Here is an 18375-nt window from a genome sequence, read left to right as displayed (position 1 = left end):
ATTTATTTCCGTCAGTATAGCAGCTACCGCATCACTTTTATGAACAGCTCTTTCTTGGTAATTTCACAATGTATAATTTTCATTTAATTAATTTTAATATTTTCCATTCATCATCTACAACATTTTTACAAACGTGATTACAAAATTATTTATTTAGATTGAGACTTCAATTTTTTATCTCTACATGCATTGTTTCGTTTAGTATAGCTGTTTACATATTAACGTTTCTAAATGGTAGAGCTTCAACATCTATAAAATAATACAATTACATGTCAGTCACTAGAGTTGCCATCAACCATATAACTATCAACCTTCAAAACTAGTATGTAGTTTTTTCCGAGTGTGCCGGAAGCTCATTACATTATTCTATGTAAAGAATCTGAAGACAGATATTAATAACATACCTTCCGGTCCAAAGCTATAAATAACAAAGGATGTCAACTGAACTACGCCACTTCACTTAATTCATAGAAGTTTGCTGAAGCTGGCTCTCAATCGTATGGCTCATTTGGCTCAAGTGTACTCATCTGTCACTGTAAACTTGGTCATTACTGAAGGTACACTAATGTTTATAATTGTACATTAATCTTGTAACAATTGTCATTATAAATTATAACCATTAAGAAAAATATTAGTTTTAAATTGTAATGACCATTTTTATATAAGAAACTATTAATGTGAATTCGGAACACCAAGAATTATTGCTCTTCTATTAATGATCTATGTATAGTTTATGAGCCGAAAGCTAATTTAAATTGTATAAGTTTTACATTATTAACCTGGTTTTCTTCAAAATCGATAGAGGAATTAACTCCAATATAATTACAAGAAAATAAAAGTTCTTTAAACAACCAAAACTAAAACTTAGTTAGCGGCAACTAGCCGTATGAGGACTTGACTATTTGGCTGAAATCTCTGTCTGGCCCTCGTTGGTTGACGGAGATATAACTATTGTTTACGAGTGTGAAAGTTGATATTAGGCGAGTCAAGCTAAAAAAGGAAATGCTCTGAGAACAATACTGTTTGACATGTTTAATCCATTACATATCTCCTCATTTCGATCCCTACAAAACCTAGCGCACCTTTCGACGTATTTGTTTCTTAAAAGACATTTCTAATTTAATTATTGTAACAGGAAACCCCATTTACAGTTTTAATACAATGGATAGTAAACCAAACAACCTATCGATTTCTAAAAAACTAGGTTGTGTCAGCGTGCTTATACAATGCAAACTGGGTTTCCCGGACTATACAATTTCACACTGCTAATATGTTGGCTCACATCGATCACCTTTGTTTCTCTCTGTGTTTGATACTTTCAATATCTAAGGGAAATGGGAACAAAAAAACTAAAAGTAATAAACTATAAGTAATATTCTGACCTTTGCAAAGGATACAAACTAGGTGTACAATGGTTACAGTTGCTAGCGGTTTTAACATAACAATAAAGAACAAACATGGGCATAAATTCAAAACAGGGGTTGATACTCCAACAGCAGGGATTAACATTTCATGTCCTTCAGCCCTCTAGCGACGCGGATATTCATATAGACTGTTCGTAATTTACGTTAGTTACTTTTGTAAAATGTGTCTTTGGGCTGTAAAAAAACGTAAATAAATACATTACTATGTGTCTAAAGCACGTCGTTTTACATATAACCGATTTATGACTATATGTTTTTTTTTTTTACAATAAAAATTTCACAACTCACTCATGGATTATGTTGAAGCCTTTAAATTATGCGGCCAATTGTGGTACGACGCAAGATCTAACTTTCGACGTAAAATAAAAATATGTAAATATAAAACAAAATTTTGTTAGCTACACCATTTATAACCCAAGAATTGCTGTACCGATTATAATAATCTCTGACTTTTTAATTCTTCTACAACCCGAATAGTACAATATAAATTAAAATATCCAATATATATAAAAAGTTCACGAAAAAATCAAGTAAATAGAAAACATATTTGTATATAATAGTGTAGATTGAAAGAGCCTGTTAAATTTAATCAACTGTTCTGTGTTTACATTGCTTTTATGGCAACACAGCCATATTTTGAATAAATTAAACCTTTTTTTCAATTTGTTTACATTTATAATCTACTAAGCAAACAGTAAGCTTGATAGTAACAACACTTCTTAAATTCAACCATTTCTGGAACCACTATTGAGCACAGAGTAAGTGTATATCCAGATAATAGAATTTAATTTTTAATTAAAATATACTTTTAACTGTACATTTTAGCAAACATAAAGTATGCACCGCTTGTTCAGTACTGTAATGCAGATCTTAAAGAACATGTTACTATTTAACATTGACTATAAACTTAAATACTGTTATAAAACCCATCTTAGTTGTCTTTTGACTATCTGTATTTACTATTTATTAATTGTTGATTTACATTTGTTTATATTGTATTATTTTCTATTTTTTAAACACTTTATCACCTGAAAACGGTTTTTATCAAAATATTGTGTAAATGTTTTAAAAAAGTAATTTTTTGTACGGTATATAATATAGAGAATTTGCATATATCTTTTCAAATGCCACCTTGAGTTATTAGAAGTTATTAGAGTTATACAATAAATAAATCACACCCTGGCCCAAAGAATATCAATATAGGAGACTTAAAAAAACTACAACACACAAAGATAACACACACAACAACAGAACAAGGAAAGTCTGGTCAAACAATATCAGTATAGGAAACAAAAATAATTGACCGTCAGAACCAAACTCATGCAAAATACATGGTGACACAATGGCCAGACTAAATATGGAGACTAAATATGGAACATTTATTGCAACAAGGACAGTCTGGTCAAGCAATATCAGTATAGGAAACAAAAATAATTTACACATGTTGACACAATGACTAGACTAAATATCGAACAGTTATTGCACACCAAGGACAGTCTGGTCAAACAATATCAGTATAGGAAACAGAAATAATTGACCATCAGAACCAAACTCATGCAATAGACATGGTGTCACAATGGCCAGACTAAATATGGAACATTTATTGCACCAAGGACAGTCTGGTCAAGCAATATCAGTATAGGAAACAAAAATAATTTACCGTCAGAACCAAACTCATGAAATGTGCATGGTGACACAATGGCCAGACTAAATGTGGAACAGTTATTGCACCAAGGACAGTCTGGTCAAGCAATGTCAGTATAGGAAACAAAAATAATTGACCGTCAGAACCAAACTCATGCAATATACATGGTGACACAATGGCCAGACTAAATGTGGAACAGTTATTGCACCAAGGACAGTCTGGTTATCATTGTTTGGTAGAGATTCCAACTTCAACGACTGGACCCGGTTAAACATTCAATGTTGACGCGACTTCATCACTTAAACGTCTTTATTATTTCGCTAACAAACGAATTTTCCTTATTATCATATCTATAATCGCATTACAATAACGGTGTTTATTATATTACATGTATGAATCTTTGTTATACTTTGAAAATATCTATTTATAATATACTACTTAAACTACTTAAATAATAATGTTTAATAAATTAAATTACCAATGTCATATATATATATATATATATATATATATATATATATATATATATATATATATATGAGTGTGTGTGTGTGTGTGTGTGTGTGTGTGTGTGTGTGTGTGTGTGTGTGGCGCGCGCGCGCAATAGATAATAAACCTATTGAAAGTTAATAAGGTTAAACTGTATAATTAGTTTTAAACTGTGATTAAGTATTTTACAACCGCATATTATCATGCACTGCGGTTGTATACTGTTTGTGACGTAATGTAATTCAGTAATGCACCGGATTTCGGTAATTCTCTGTCATGCACTCAACTCAATTAACGTCTATTTTAAACCCATTGCCGTAGTAGGTAAGTTTATCTTCTTCTTATAAGATATGTACATAGTCATAAAGAAATAGTCACTAAAACGACAGAGAGTAAACCTGTATCACTATAGATTCCAGGTCAAGTAAATTGAAACTCATTTGTTATAGAAATAGAAATAGAAACTATTAAAGGGCACTTGTTTCAACACCTGCTGTATTGGGCTGGTACTCGTATAATATCACAGTACCTGAACATGGCCAACACATATCCTTGGATGATAACATTTATCTACCTAAAGGGTAGCCCAATGTGCACACATTATGAAACGGAATTAGATATATCTGATCGATTCTGGGGTGCTCGTTATTCTGGTAAAGGAGTCTGATGATGTCCCTGTTCATGTCGGTGTTGGACGTGGTTCTATAAGGGATTAAAAAAAGAAGACTTCTACCAGTAACCGTGGTTGATTCTGGATGCTGAGGAACATCTCGCTATTCTGGTAATGTCGCTGTTGCACGTTTTTCAATAAAGGATTAAAAAAGGGGATTTGTTTCAATAAACCTGATCGATTCTGGTAATTGAGTCTGACGATGTCTCTGCTGGTTTTGTCACTGTCGGACTTGGTCAATGGGGGATTAAACAAAAATATTTCTTAGAAAATTAGTACTTTTTTCCTTGGTCCGAATTAGATTAAATACAATTATTTCTTTTAATTTAAATGTATTTTCAAAATTTGTGATTCCATATACAGATAAACATCTTTCATAATTGTGATAGCAATTTTCTAAACACTGTTATTAGGTTTAATTACAATATTTACGGTTTTACTAATACAGTCTTTTGGGCAATGTTTGCAGCTCAACTGGTAAATAACATTATTTAAATTGTAACCATTATTACATTTAATGTGACATTCTTTGTTAGTTGAACTACTAATGGAAAATTTAGGTTCTTTCACAAATTGGATTTTGTACGGGTTGGGTGTCCAGTACTATTGTGTTCTTGATTATAACTACTTAAAGCAGCTTTTGGAATTTTTATATAATATATTATATTATTTTTATATTTTATATTGCTGAAAATGTTGTCATAATTTTTTGGTGCAAAAGATTTTTTTTTCTTTTCAATCAATATTTTTTACCATCCTTATTTACTATCTGCTTTTGAAAGTTGTTTATACATTTTCAAAAATTTAACTTTTAATCTAAATGTTTTTAGCTCTAAGAGATAAAAACTGAAATTGAAGTTTAACATGCAGGGAGTTACAACTCGTTTAGTGTAGCTATTACATTTTGTTACTATATATGCTTGTGTGTGTTTAATTTGACTCTTTATTACAAATTGCTTACTATGAATGTTTGTCGGAAATAGTGTAGAGTACAAATTCTGTACGGCTAAAATATTATTATTATGCTATTTCTAAACTTTACGTTAGTGCAAAAATTATCCGTAAAAGTGTTTCCTTTATATTTCCTTCAGATTATACACTTTGTGAAAACAAAATTATTTGTAATATTACCCTAGTTAAAACCTTTGTGTGTTATTTAAACATTACACATTAAATAACAACAAACGTAATACGTAATATAATAATAGTTTGGTTGCCAAGGAAACGTTTTGTATTAAGAGTATACACTTTAGCTATTCCACGAATATAAATTTTGTAATATTTATCAGACGAGTAAAATTTAAAAAAAATAAAGATCAATAGTAAAGTAATAATTACATAATTTAAATTGAGGATTGAATGACTGTATATTGTAGAGTAATGTTTAAAGAATTACAGAGAAAAGTCCGTACATAGAAGGGAGGGGTTAATAATAACAATAAGAAAGGATTGTGTAAGGAGCGATACAAATTCACCGACGCTGTTCTAGTTTCATACCTGGCTTACGAGGGCAGTACCCAAGGTAACCTTGGGCAGTACCTGTATATCCAGTTCGTTAAGGACCCCAGGGAGTTGAAGCGAGGACCGTTTATGACACCTCCCTCGCGACACTATAACAGTCATTGGCATCGGGGTGGGACACAAGTTTGAGGGGATCCGTCTATATATCGCACACAAATCAAAGTTGAGAGCAGCACTACTACTGAAAACGAGTGAACAGAGGGCATCGGGACCCACAGTTTATTGGGTCATTCAACTGTAGAGGACTATATAGATGTGATACTTTTAAGTTCTCTACAAAAAATACCACTTTTGGGCAAGTTCCGTAGGGAGGGGTTCATCCCAATCACTTCCAGACGTCCGGAGCAACTGCATAGTACATTATTTAGTGGTCATTATGTAGAGAGAGAGAGAGAGAGAGAGAGAGAGAGAGAGAGAGAGAGAGAGAGAGAGAGAGAGAGAGAGAGAGAGATGTGTGAACTTTGATGTTTGAGCACTTCCGCTGCACGAGGGCAGCTTGCACCCTCATCTTGGGGTAGTTGCCTCAAAGGCTGTATAACAAGATAGGAAGAGGTGTTCATGTGTGACAGTGGTGAGCTGGTTGGCAGAGAGGGGTTAAGTGGGATCAGAACGCTAAAATTTGAACTGAGTGAGTTGATGATTCGGGTGCACCTTAATAGTGCGGAACATGTGACATATCAGCGTTATAAGTTATAAGAACACATTGTAAAGGCGGAACTGGATGATAATATCACGCCTTTTTTGTTTTGGTTCTGTCTTCAGGATATCATTGAGATAGTGGTCGTCAACCATGTAACCATGTGTTATTTTATTGTTTGACATCAAGGGACTGGCACCTACGCTGAGCAACGGCTTTAGAAGTTCCGAGAGAGAGATTCTCGGCTTAAAAATGGAGACGGATGCCATAGCAGACAGACAGGCAAACGGGACCAGACGTTTATTTCCACCAATGGGAGAAGCGGAATCCCCGTCGGATAATAAATCGAAGTACACTGGATCAGCTCACGAGTTCTCCATTGGAATGCCCTAAACTATTTTAAAATATAAAACTTTACTCTATCTATACGTATTGCAATTATTTTACAGATCAATATCAAAACTATATTTTAATTTGATTCTTTCCTGCTATACAACTTACTCGTATATCAGTGTAGTAAACACCATCAGCAGCTAGCTAACATCATGTCCGTCATTAAAAATTGTTTCAGTTCCACTAAACAAGAATCTGACATTGTTAGGGAGTTTATTCACCGACAACATTCGGATACAATGCATGTATTGTTGGCGACGTTTTCTATACTCATAAGGAAAGTATCGTTTTCACGCTTTCTATGTTTTTGTGACAATGTTTAGAATTATTGAAAAATACATTGACGCGCAGTGAAACTAACACTATTAGGTTAGTGGTCTTTATCTATTTTTAACCATTTTAAATTATCATTTAACTAATATTATTTTATTAGTTAGATGAAAATTTGAAATTGGTCATAACAACAATAATTGATAATGTTAACACTGTTTGTTTAAGTATATTATTGACGATGGATAAAGTACTCTTTCAAAGAGCACAAAATTTTGAACATTTCCCGTCGTTAAGACGTTACAAAAATAACTTTTGCTTTTTCTTACAGTTATGGACATTTTTATGCTTTATTTGTTGACATAACACTTGGTCTGGTGATAAGTTAGACTTTGTCAAGTTTATCATTGACTTTAAAAAAAAAATTATTGCATTCTTAACCTTAAGACACACCTGGAGAAAAGGATAAATTCCAATTCGTGAACAGAAGTGTTATACATTTAGTTTTATAGCGCATTACTATGGCCAATGTTATATTTTGTAACTATTATATTCCTTCGTAAGTTATTCGGTACACAATACATTCAATTAAAATATAGATAAGGAGGGAAGGGTGGATTTAATGAGATAGTTTAGTTTAGCTGTTGTTCCCCATCCTTCAAATACCTGACGATGCACTAAGAGGTGAACTTATCGTTCATATTGGATCAACCCTTCCTACCTACGTTATGTGTAGAAAAACTTGTCGTTTCATCGTCCTTAAGGATCGTGCCTTAAACATTGTAGTGCACTCAATTGCGCACTTGATGATACAATGAGAATACCTCTTCACCTAGATTACACTATAATTTGAATTTTAGGAGCCTCTGATGTCGAAACGGCCTAAAGAGTTTATATGAGCTTCTTAGCTTTTTTGGATCTGTTTAGACAAACATGACTCCAGATTCCAGGAGTCACGTCCGTGACAGCGTCAGATTCCAGACGAAGGTAAACTGGAGCTTAACTCAACATTCACATTAATCTTAAAACATAATTAAAGTCACATCCGACTAATCTGTACCCAAATAATATTTGTGTGTCATAAAAATGTAAGTTCAAATACTTTAATAAAAATAAGTAATTTTCTAACTAGGCACATAACTAATCAGAGATTTGGAGTAATATATCTATTTCACATTGGTACAATGTGACCAGCAAAGAATATATGGCGCTGCGATCCAGTATTTGCTACCTAGAGAAGTTCGTGTGTAATCATGAGTATTTAAAGTTGCATTAATGCTGATAAAATAAATTACCTACATAATGTTTAATCTCGTATGAATTACAACGCAAGAAATTCAAAAGGAAATGACACATGACAGTGATAATTTCATAACCATGTTTTGAGATACGGTTATTTGAACTTCCTGTATAAAAATATATGTCCATATGCCGTTTAAAAATAAGTATTTTAAAAATACTTCAAAAGCTATGCAATATGTTTTACAGTTTATCTTTTTTTAATCTAGAGATTGTAACTTATTCCGGACACGTTAAATTCTCAATATTAAAAAAATAGTTTCACTAGTTAAAAAATACAGTTATATTGATTTAAATACATATTTTTTAGATTTAAGATGGCAATAATGTATTTTGTATTTACCTTATTTTTAAACTATCATTATTGAACTATGACTAATTTCCCTACCAGTTGTAGGATTTATATCTTTTAATTACATTATACTAATAAAATATATTTATAAAGTAAAAGAATAACAACTTTAATTACATAAGATTACTAAATTTAGTAATGTGCCGCTTTAATCAGGTAATTGGAGCAGTTAAAATTAAAGGTTGAGTGTCGTGACTCACCAGCAGTTCTGCCACATGACAGTTGATAATGTTTATTACTCACTTTTATAAAAATGAATTCCTTCCCATTTTATTAAACTTAATATCTTTAGAACATGCTAACAATATAATGCTTATCAAATCACATTTTAAAAATATTGTGCTTTAAGGTTTTAGAAAACCACAATTTTGAATATAAAATTTATAAAACCATTTTATATCTAACTCTCAAGACCCATGTACTAACGGTAGAAATCTTCAGAAGTCAAAACCTCTCACCTCAGAGATGATGGATCACAGAGCTCTCAGAGTTTTTTTGCAGATGCCAGTGTTAAGGAGTATATACAAGGAAGAAGGTGCCAAACTACATAAATATGCTAGGCCTGAGCTGCATTACGCTGGTAGCCTCAGGAACCGGGAGCTGTTAAGTGTCGGGAGCTGCCTGTATATTTTGAAAGATATTTTTGAAAACAGATTGAGCAGAACTTGAGAACTTTCAGTAGAAAAAGCTCCTCTTCTCTCTCTGTTTCGGGCAGTGACTACAGTTTTTTTACCCTTAAAAATATATATTACTATTACCATAGACGTGAAAATTGATTGAGTAAAACTTTTCTTCTTTTTGTTCGTTTAATTGTTTGGGGACTGAACAAATTTCTTTCTTATCTGCATTCGTGCGTGTTCTCCGGACACCCAGAGAACAAAAAGAGCAACAGATTCGAAATTTTAGGGAATCCAGCTACAAGACCTACCTTGTAATACTTTGATGAAAATGGTACTTCATGTCCATACTTGTACTTGTAGTAAAAATGATTAATGATGAATAAATTGCAGATTAGGTTAGGAAATTATCACTTCTTACATCCAGGTTATGATTTATCTCATTTTTCTCAGTTTAAACTTTAGTCAAAGAGCAAAACAGTTCTTTATTTGTTAAAGCAAACTTACATCATTATATAAACCCGTGGGATAAGAGTGTTCTGTTTACAAAGCATCAGAAAAACTTGTAACAAACACTCGTCGCGTGCATGAGTTGAGTGTGCATGAAATACTCGTGCTGTAATGTGAAACTCACACGTAACTAACCTCCACCCCCTGCCACCTCTAGTGTACGTGTGGTGCAAAGAGACGGAACTAACACATGAATCATTATAGCAAACCTTCATATATAGTTTCAACTCTGAACTTAGTCAACCTTCCTTATGTCTGAGTATTACTGCAAATATACAGCTTTGCACATTGGTGGAGTAAATAATTAATAGGGGATGATAAGTGAAGTCTTATAGGAAATCTTAGTGAATTATATTTCAAATTATACAAAGTATATTATGTTAGTTTTTTCACTAACTAAATTGTATCATAAACTATGAAACCTTTTATCACACTGCACAAGTAACAGCTGTTTTTGGCACTTGACTTGGTGATGAGTGATTGTTTTCGTATATATGTGTTGTTTTTTTTATATATCTGTTATATCTTATAACAGATCTATACAAGTCAGTTGGCGTACAATTCAATATTTTTCAGTGCCCTTAAGTATTTCATTATAAGTAAATGCAAAAAAACACATCTGGTTGAATATGTCAAATAAATATTTAATTACTTGTATGTGGAGATTTTGTGTAATAAAAATTAAGTAAAATATTTAAGTCTTAATTTGGTTTCCCGTATGATAAAACTCGTTATTCACCACAGATTAAAAGTGTCTTTAGACTCTTGATCGTATTTCCCGCAGTAAAACATGATCCCGCACCGAAAGACCACTGTTGCTCCAAGTGATGAAAACTAGTAGTTTTTAAAGACTCCGTTTATGACGTTTATGAAGTAGATAACACCTTGGCTGCAGTATAGCGTGAATTATTTTATGTTCTATTGCCGTACATCGAAAACACCAAGTCTCGGACACTAAATATGTATGTCAGATTCATCCGACTTCAGACTCAGTGGATCGTATAAGGAAAACTTTAGGAGTTTGAAAATCCTACTTTTACCACTTTTATACTCTTGATGTGATCGTGTACTGAAGGTTTATGTATAATAGGAAATCTTGATTTTAGTTTTATAAGAACAATGTTAAACCTCATGCACTTGAACGACCTTATTTTTAGTCATAAAGTTATGGAAGCTCTGAAATTTCTTGGTGAATTTCATCGACATGAAACGTGAAGCAGAGGCAACTGTCAAACTCAGTAGCATAGACTGACATCTCAAAACTTGCCTCAATTAGCAGGTATCAAACTAATCATTAACTTCCAAAAATGTATTAAAACTTCCAATAACAAAGATCAATCTAAACCTTGTCTCAAAAGTCTTTTGGCGATCGACTCTGTTGATGAATTCATGATGAGCCGCTGAGATGTTTGAAATCAATGCGGTTAAGTGTAACAGAATGTACGTCTGCATGGTTTGAATGTTAGATTATGGCTTAATTATTTAATTCAATAAACAACTTGCTTGTGATAAAATGTAACATTTTTAATAATGTTAAAAAGCAATAAAGAGATTATTTTTATATTCTTCCTAACACTTAAAATAGTATGTGGTTGCATACCAAAGAACAAGAAAGCCTTTAATTTTTATTGAGATATGTCATGTAATTTACTGTGTAATTTTATACACTGCTATATATCTGTAATATAAAATTTCGTCGCTATTTATTAACTGTTATTAAGCATGAAGCGTTACGAATCAGTACACAAAAGTACATCCTCGACGTACTGCAACCATTTGGACTCCCACTTTACCTACACTCGTACTACTGCCTGTTAACAAACCGCACTTAAAGGGAAATATTATTATTTCCCTGTTTAACTAACATATTTAGTCACCTTTACATCGTAAATATTATTATTTATTCTTTGGAATTGCCGTGATAAACTAATCTATCAAAATTAAAGAAAACATGAGTTTACTGATGAGTGTACAAATGTGTTCTATTGTTTATTCACGAACAAGTAAGTAAGTGCTCGTTTGTACTGTTAATATTAACTATGTGGTAAAATCTAGTAATTAATCAAAATACCGTTTACTCAACCTCCCAATTCGAAACGCTTCTTTCATGTTTTGTTCTATTCGGTACTTCAAACAAATACTTTGACACCAAAAATTTTTTTCAGAGTACGAACTTCCACTTTGCCGCTGAGCGATGAGTACGGAATAGATCAGAATGGACAACTTGGGGTTTAGCAAAGATGAAGAAACTGATAATCACGAACAGAACGCAAAGAGTAAAGATGATACCAGAAGCAATCCTCAGAGACAAGACAGTGGTACTTCAGAGCTAAAGGACAGTGAGGATGGAAGTAGCTCAGTAGTATACGGTGCGAGTTCGACAAAGGAGAAGGTGGAGGAGGAGGTCCATATAACCATGGCTGACACAGATGATGACGTGGAAGCTGACAGGGCGCACCCAAACAACCCCAGGATAACGATCAGCGAAGCTGTGAACAGCCCTTGTGGAAGTGACAGCAGCCAGAAGAGAGCGCAGGAGACTAAGGCTCCAGGGAGATGCCCGATTTACTACGGCATCAAGAGTTACCTCCATGATTTCTACTACCCTCCGGACAAGGAGGTACTCAAGAGTGGGGAGTTCACACAGGTAAGATATAAAGCAATGGAAATTGTGGTGTGATCATGAATAATTGTTTCGAAATTATACGTTAAAAAGAAAACATTTTTAAATTCGGATTTTATGCCACTAAAATGCCAAGTAGCAAAAAACATGCTAACATGCCAAGTTTAATTATTCACCTTTTTAACTTATTTATTCCCAAAGTTTAAAAAAAACTTGTTTGCCATAACTGAGTTCCGATACATGTTACTCATTACTGTACTTCATTTAACAAGAAGTAGATTACTGTGAAGAAAAATATGCCATAACTTGCCTCAATCCATACGATTGTTTTATTTTTTTAGAAAGGCTGCAGTGGACTAACGGTTTCAGGCAACGTGGAAACCACCAGTAATAACCAAGATCAGACTTTTGTTGTTTGGCATGTTCATATCCGTTAGACACGCGTGTTACTGATAAATACACATTGAACAATAAAATTTCTAATTTTTTTAGTTTTATGAAAAGTCGCAAGTATACTTTGCAAGTTTTTCTGTTTTTATTTTGAAAATAAATCGACATTCTTTAATCAAGAAAACAAACTGAAACTTGAAATTGTAGAACAATTTCGTAGACGTATGAGTACACGAACATGTAAATAAACTAATAGTTAATAGTTTAAACTATTTTTTTTAGTTATCGTCACTTTGCGAGATTTCAAGACCAGTGTGCATGAAAGTGTCAACAAGGATCAGGCGGCATGTTATTATTTTTTTTTATTATTATTTATTTAGTATCTGACTCATTTAAAATTCAAGTTTGTACCCGAATTCCTTATAGTAAACATTTCAGTTTAGCAAACAAACATAACACAAATGTAAACACTTGATGGTAGCAATAATTTGAAATAGTATTTTAAACATATTTATTGCTTAAATGTTGCCTTTCATTTGTTTTAGATATGCTGTAGAATTAATTATTTGTTGATATTCTGATTGTTTGTGAAATCTTATACAAATAATTTATTACGAGTATAGTAAGTATTGTAACCAACACCATGTGCTGAGATATGTTCCTACTTTAAAATAATCCTATATATACTAGTTCTGCAGCCTAAAACTTGAAAAAGTACTGATAACAAAATGCAACTATATGGGGATCCTTTTTGCGCGGCCAACAGTTTGAGGCTGATTAGTATTTCTTGTTGTCTTGCTGTTTATTTCGTTGTGTACATTATCTACTGGTTATTCAAGATTTAATATTAAATTTGTGAATCAAATAATATATAAATCATCTTAAGTGTGAATCTGTTACGTTCTACTAAAGATTACGTTTCAGGAGGACGATTTCCAGTTCCTTGTGGAACCTGGGCGGCGACGCTGGAGAGGGTGTTGGTTCCGTGCCGGTATCTGGGTAGGCGTCAACTTGATGCTATTAGGCATCATAGCGATGCTAGTTGGCCACCTGACGCCGGCTCGCGAAACCATCGTGAGTCAACACGAGAACTACACGATCCTGGACCGCTGGGCTGTCACCTACAACAATCGTCTGGTCATCTGTCAGCTAGCAGGTACAAGCCTCTTCACTTTTGGTCTGGTAAATACACTGAACCTTAAGGCACGTTTCCACCTCCATCCATAATTTCAGGGTCACGACCCACAACGTGATACGGGGTTTAATATGTGTAATTTTTTGAAATGTCTTCAATTAAAAGTACTTCTGTAACACTTCGACGAACTACATAATATATTATTGTCTCCAGTATAGGATTCATAAATGCCGCATACATTTCAGGAAACATAAAAGGAAACTTAAGGGGAATGATAGGATCGATCTGATAACCACAATAATACCCCTACCCTCTTACCCCTATTAAATTCACCTACAACTTCTTCCTAGTCAAAAAAATTCGTTCTAAAAAAGCTTTAGCAAATATTTTTAAAATCTAAATTGATAGCTCTTAAGTTATCGCAATCTTTAAAAACTTGCTTCTGTTGGCAGGCCTTGCAAGTTTCACTTGTGGTTCCATCATCGTGATGTTGGTACTCCTGATTTCCAGCTACCAACAGGAACAAACACGCGCTTACTACGTGATGGCTGCTACCGTGGTGCCAGAAACGTTTGTGGGCAACCCCCGTGTGGGTCCCAAGAAGGGATGGGCCATCCATCGCATCCCCTTGAGCGGGTCCGTGCGTGGTGTCCAACCCACCTTAGTCCGCACTAACTAGACTGGAGGATTCAGGATTCCGGATTTCAGCTCGTTGGTCAAATACCTAATATTTATCTAAATCTTTTATTTCATGTTCAACTGACCAAATATACTATTGTAAACCAAATTCACAGCTACAAGTAATCTTCATTCGTTTGTGTAACAGGGGTTTATACAGATATATTCAGGATAACTCAAATGTCTCAAATTTCAAAAAAGGTTTTTTTAGTCTTATCAGATTTTAAGTGACAAATTATTGAAATATATTACATTCAAATGTCATAAAAACCAATAAGACAAAATTTATGTTAAAACATTTCTATTTATGGGTGTCACTTCACGATTTTTACTTATCCCACATAAACAATATAGTTCTGGAATTACTTATTCGCTTTGGTTACAGCCTGCATACTATTACATGGATCATCCTTGACCAAACTAAGTGCTATGTCCCAAGTTAGTTAAAATATTCGAGAAATAACCAGTTAAATTAAAGTGATGTTATTGGATACCAGGGGCTTACTTAAATTTTTACGTTCCAAAATGGACGCTTGCTAAATACCAATTTGCCTGTGACTTTGACTGAGGTTTGATATTTCGATGGTGGTGACAATAATAATCAAATTTAAACTCAGTAAAATATTCGTAAACATTATTTTGGTAATGATCAAGTACAAAATAATATTGGACCGTTGTGTACATATAATAGTTGTCTAATGAAGATCTAGTATTTAACAAAAATATATTCAACGTGTTTCATAAGATCATAAAATTACAACAGAACTGATCACTCCTTAAATAAGTTATATCGGATTCACTGAGTGTTGAAAGTGATGTCCCGCCCTCAAAGTCTATGGGGCTGTGACTTACTGAGGAGAGAAATCTGTGGCAGTCCATGTGAACTGCGTAAATTGCCGAAATTTCCTAGAAAAGAATGATATTTGACATAGTGAAAAAGTTTGACGTTTATTCGGGGATTTGTAAGAAACAATCCACCAGTCCTATCAGTATGAAACAGTTATGGATAATGCTACAATATCTCAAAGCTAAAGCAGTTAAGTTTGTGTTATTGTTGACCGCATGCGGACCAGTCACCACGGTAATGTGGGCGGCGCATCACTCCTAACACCCGGTGAATCGAGGAGGTCACTTATATGAGGCAGATTTCCACTCAGAGATTCCTCCAATTCAGTCTTATTTATTTAAACTTTATTCTATAACTGCTTTCAATACTAGTTACCATATAGTATTGCCAGTTTCGTCAAATATATTGTTACCTTTTCCCTGTTTCTAAATAACTTTAACTGATGATCACGTAAAAGATTCTTGTACTTTGGTGGCTTCTACAAACAGTGTACGAGAAAAAGTAAAGTTAAAGTAGTTAGTGATTAATGTGTAAAGTTATTCAAAGGTGTGTTAATAGTGGTGAATGATTAGTTACTTTTGATTATGATTACTGAAAAGTGTTCCACTTATAAGGGTACGAATTATCCTTTTATTAAAACAAATCCAAATTTTTGGACATCTTTCTAAATAATATAAAATGTAATTGCAAAAAATATGACATTGCAAATGAAAAACATATCACGAGGATTATTTTTCAACTCTTCACTCTTAAGTACATTCAACTATGTATTTATAAATGGTGTATCTCATGTGCTTTTCAGTGTTTGGCTCAAAGATCAACAATATTGTAGCTTCATCATTGTTGATGTTAGATTAAATCAGACTGAATTTATTGTTATAATTGCTGTTACATTGTTGTATGTTGTTACTATAGTTGTTAGCTTGCATTGTTTTGGATCATTGTTGGTTGTACTACTAATAAATGTTCTCACTTTTAGATAGTCCATCATATCATTAGTATTCTCTGCTGCTTCTAAGTTTTTAAGAAAGGCATACAATAAAAATTGTTAAAGATTTGAAACGTAGGATCTTACAGCATGCTAGATTGTTTTCAACTATTAGTGTAAGTACTATTTATTTTTTTACTAGAGTTTTAATTCCGTCTGTGATATATAAGTGATAAGAAGGCTATGTCACGTAGAACAACGGCTTGAACATGACAGATTTGGAGTTTGTAAATGCCTCTTGATGGACTGACTGAGAACAGATATACAGTTGAGATGACATGTCTAGTGCGATGTTGAATGTTATAACTGTAATAGCGATTTTGATTCGTCCAACAATTGAGAAGGTCCAGTGTAGATTGTCATTCAGAGGTCATCATTGTTCGCATAAGACATACATGGATGGGGTTTGCTCATCCCTCCCTATCTAAACAATATTTAACTTTTTTGTATAACAATATACAGAATTTTATAGCTAACTATTCAGCTATCGGTAAGCACAGGACAGGTCTAAGGAGACAATACCACGACTAAGATTGATTTCCTATATGTTTTTTTATACTTTCATATCCCAAAAACAAATTTAATTGCCCTATGAAAAATATAATTATTTCATTATTTTACCAACAGCACAGTTCTTGTTTAATTTTTAATTTTTTGTATAATGGAAACAATACGTGCAGTGTCACAAAGCTCTTTATGAATCCACCGCCCAATCCTATAAGTTAGTTGCGTCATTGTTGGCCTCTAATGAATCTGAGTGGTCTCAGTTCTACTCATTCGTTCTGATTTGTTCAGCTCTTAAATCAATTTATTGTATATAGTTAGTAATTGTCTTTTTATAAAATTTTAGTTTATTGTATGATTATTGTATTTAAGAAGTGTTCATTTCCGTTACCTGTAAATTCAGTTATGGAAATCTCATTTGATTATCTATATATGCAATTTGTTGCTAGATATATCCATACTTTCATGGTGTTCTATTTATGTAATATAGCTGTGCCGCAAGGTACATTTCTTGCAAGAAAATTGTTTGGTATTTTTCCTTTTTATTTTTACATTTGTTGTTGCTATTAGCTGTTTTTTGTAATTACATTTGCTTCTTTGAGTTTTCCTTTTCTCTACAAAACAATACAAACACACCTCTTACATAAATTTACTTAAATGCTGCAAGTACATGCTATTAATTTTTCACAGTCCACTTTCCTTGTCTACAAACTGGTAGTGCCGTCTATAATGAATGATTATAACTTCAGTGAGGAAAGGGCCAAGGTTGATATTTGTAAGAGAGGCGCTAAATCTAGTTATAAAGAAGAAAGGACTGGGAAGCAAAATGAGTTATGTAGCAAGAAGAGGACACAAAACGTTGGTGAATAAGGATGCAAAGATAACATTATCTATATTATGGAGCAAAAAACCAACTTAAGGAGAAAAGTGCCTCACATGAATTGTGTAAGAGGAAGAGAGAGTAAATCTCTACAAAGATATACACTCAAGAATGAGATGGAGTCTCGGTAATAAAAATAGCGTAATTAAAATTATACTCATGCTGTTTTAATTAAAGTTTACAGGAACTTCAACTTCTTGCAATTCGTTGGGCTCTGGTATACAATATCCTAAATGATTAACGGTTTCTTATAAACTAAACACATGTTTAACTATTTTTTATAACTTATCGTTGACATATGATGATTTTAAAGGATAAAATAGTAAGGATGTCACTGAAAATAATATCGTTACAAACTCCCTGTCACTAGTAAATTTCCTCTGTGAATAAATAAATTAAAGTTGGAGTTCTTCATTATGAAATAAATAGTGTAAATTATACGAGTTGCCAATAATAAATTATAATTTTTTATCGATTTATAAAGTGAGTTGTTTATATCTCAT

At 33.1% G+C, this 18375-nt stretch overlaps 1 protein-coding gene across 1 annotated transcript in view; it reads left to right on the top strand.

The window, feature by feature from the left end:
- Nucleotides 1–16478, top strand: part of LOC124354107 — a 30957-nt gene extending 14479 nt beyond the window's left edge. Inside the window, exons 2-4 of the mRNA XM_046804322.1 lie at nt 11993–12474; nt 13765–13996; nt 14428–16478. Of these exons, the coding sequence (XP_046660278.1) occupies nt 12043–12474; nt 13765–13996; nt 14428–14654 (891 nt within the window). The 5' untranslated portion in view covers nt 11993–12042 and the 3' untranslated portion in view covers nt 14655–16478. The remainder of the gene's footprint in view (nt 1–11992; nt 12475–13764; nt 13997–14427) is intronic.
- The last annotated feature ends 1897 nt before the right edge of the window (nt 16479–18375 follow it).

Source organism: Homalodisca vitripennis, chromosome 2 (assembly GCF_021130785.1).
Source record: "Homalodisca vitripennis isolate AUS2020 chromosome 2, UT_GWSS_2.1, whole genome shotgun sequence".
Lineage (NCBI taxonomy): Eukaryota > Metazoa > Arthropoda > Insecta > Hemiptera > Cicadellidae > Homalodisca > Homalodisca vitripennis.
The sequence above is the reverse complement of the archived record's forward strand: the minus strand, read 5'-3'. Positions and strand labels throughout refer to the sequence as shown.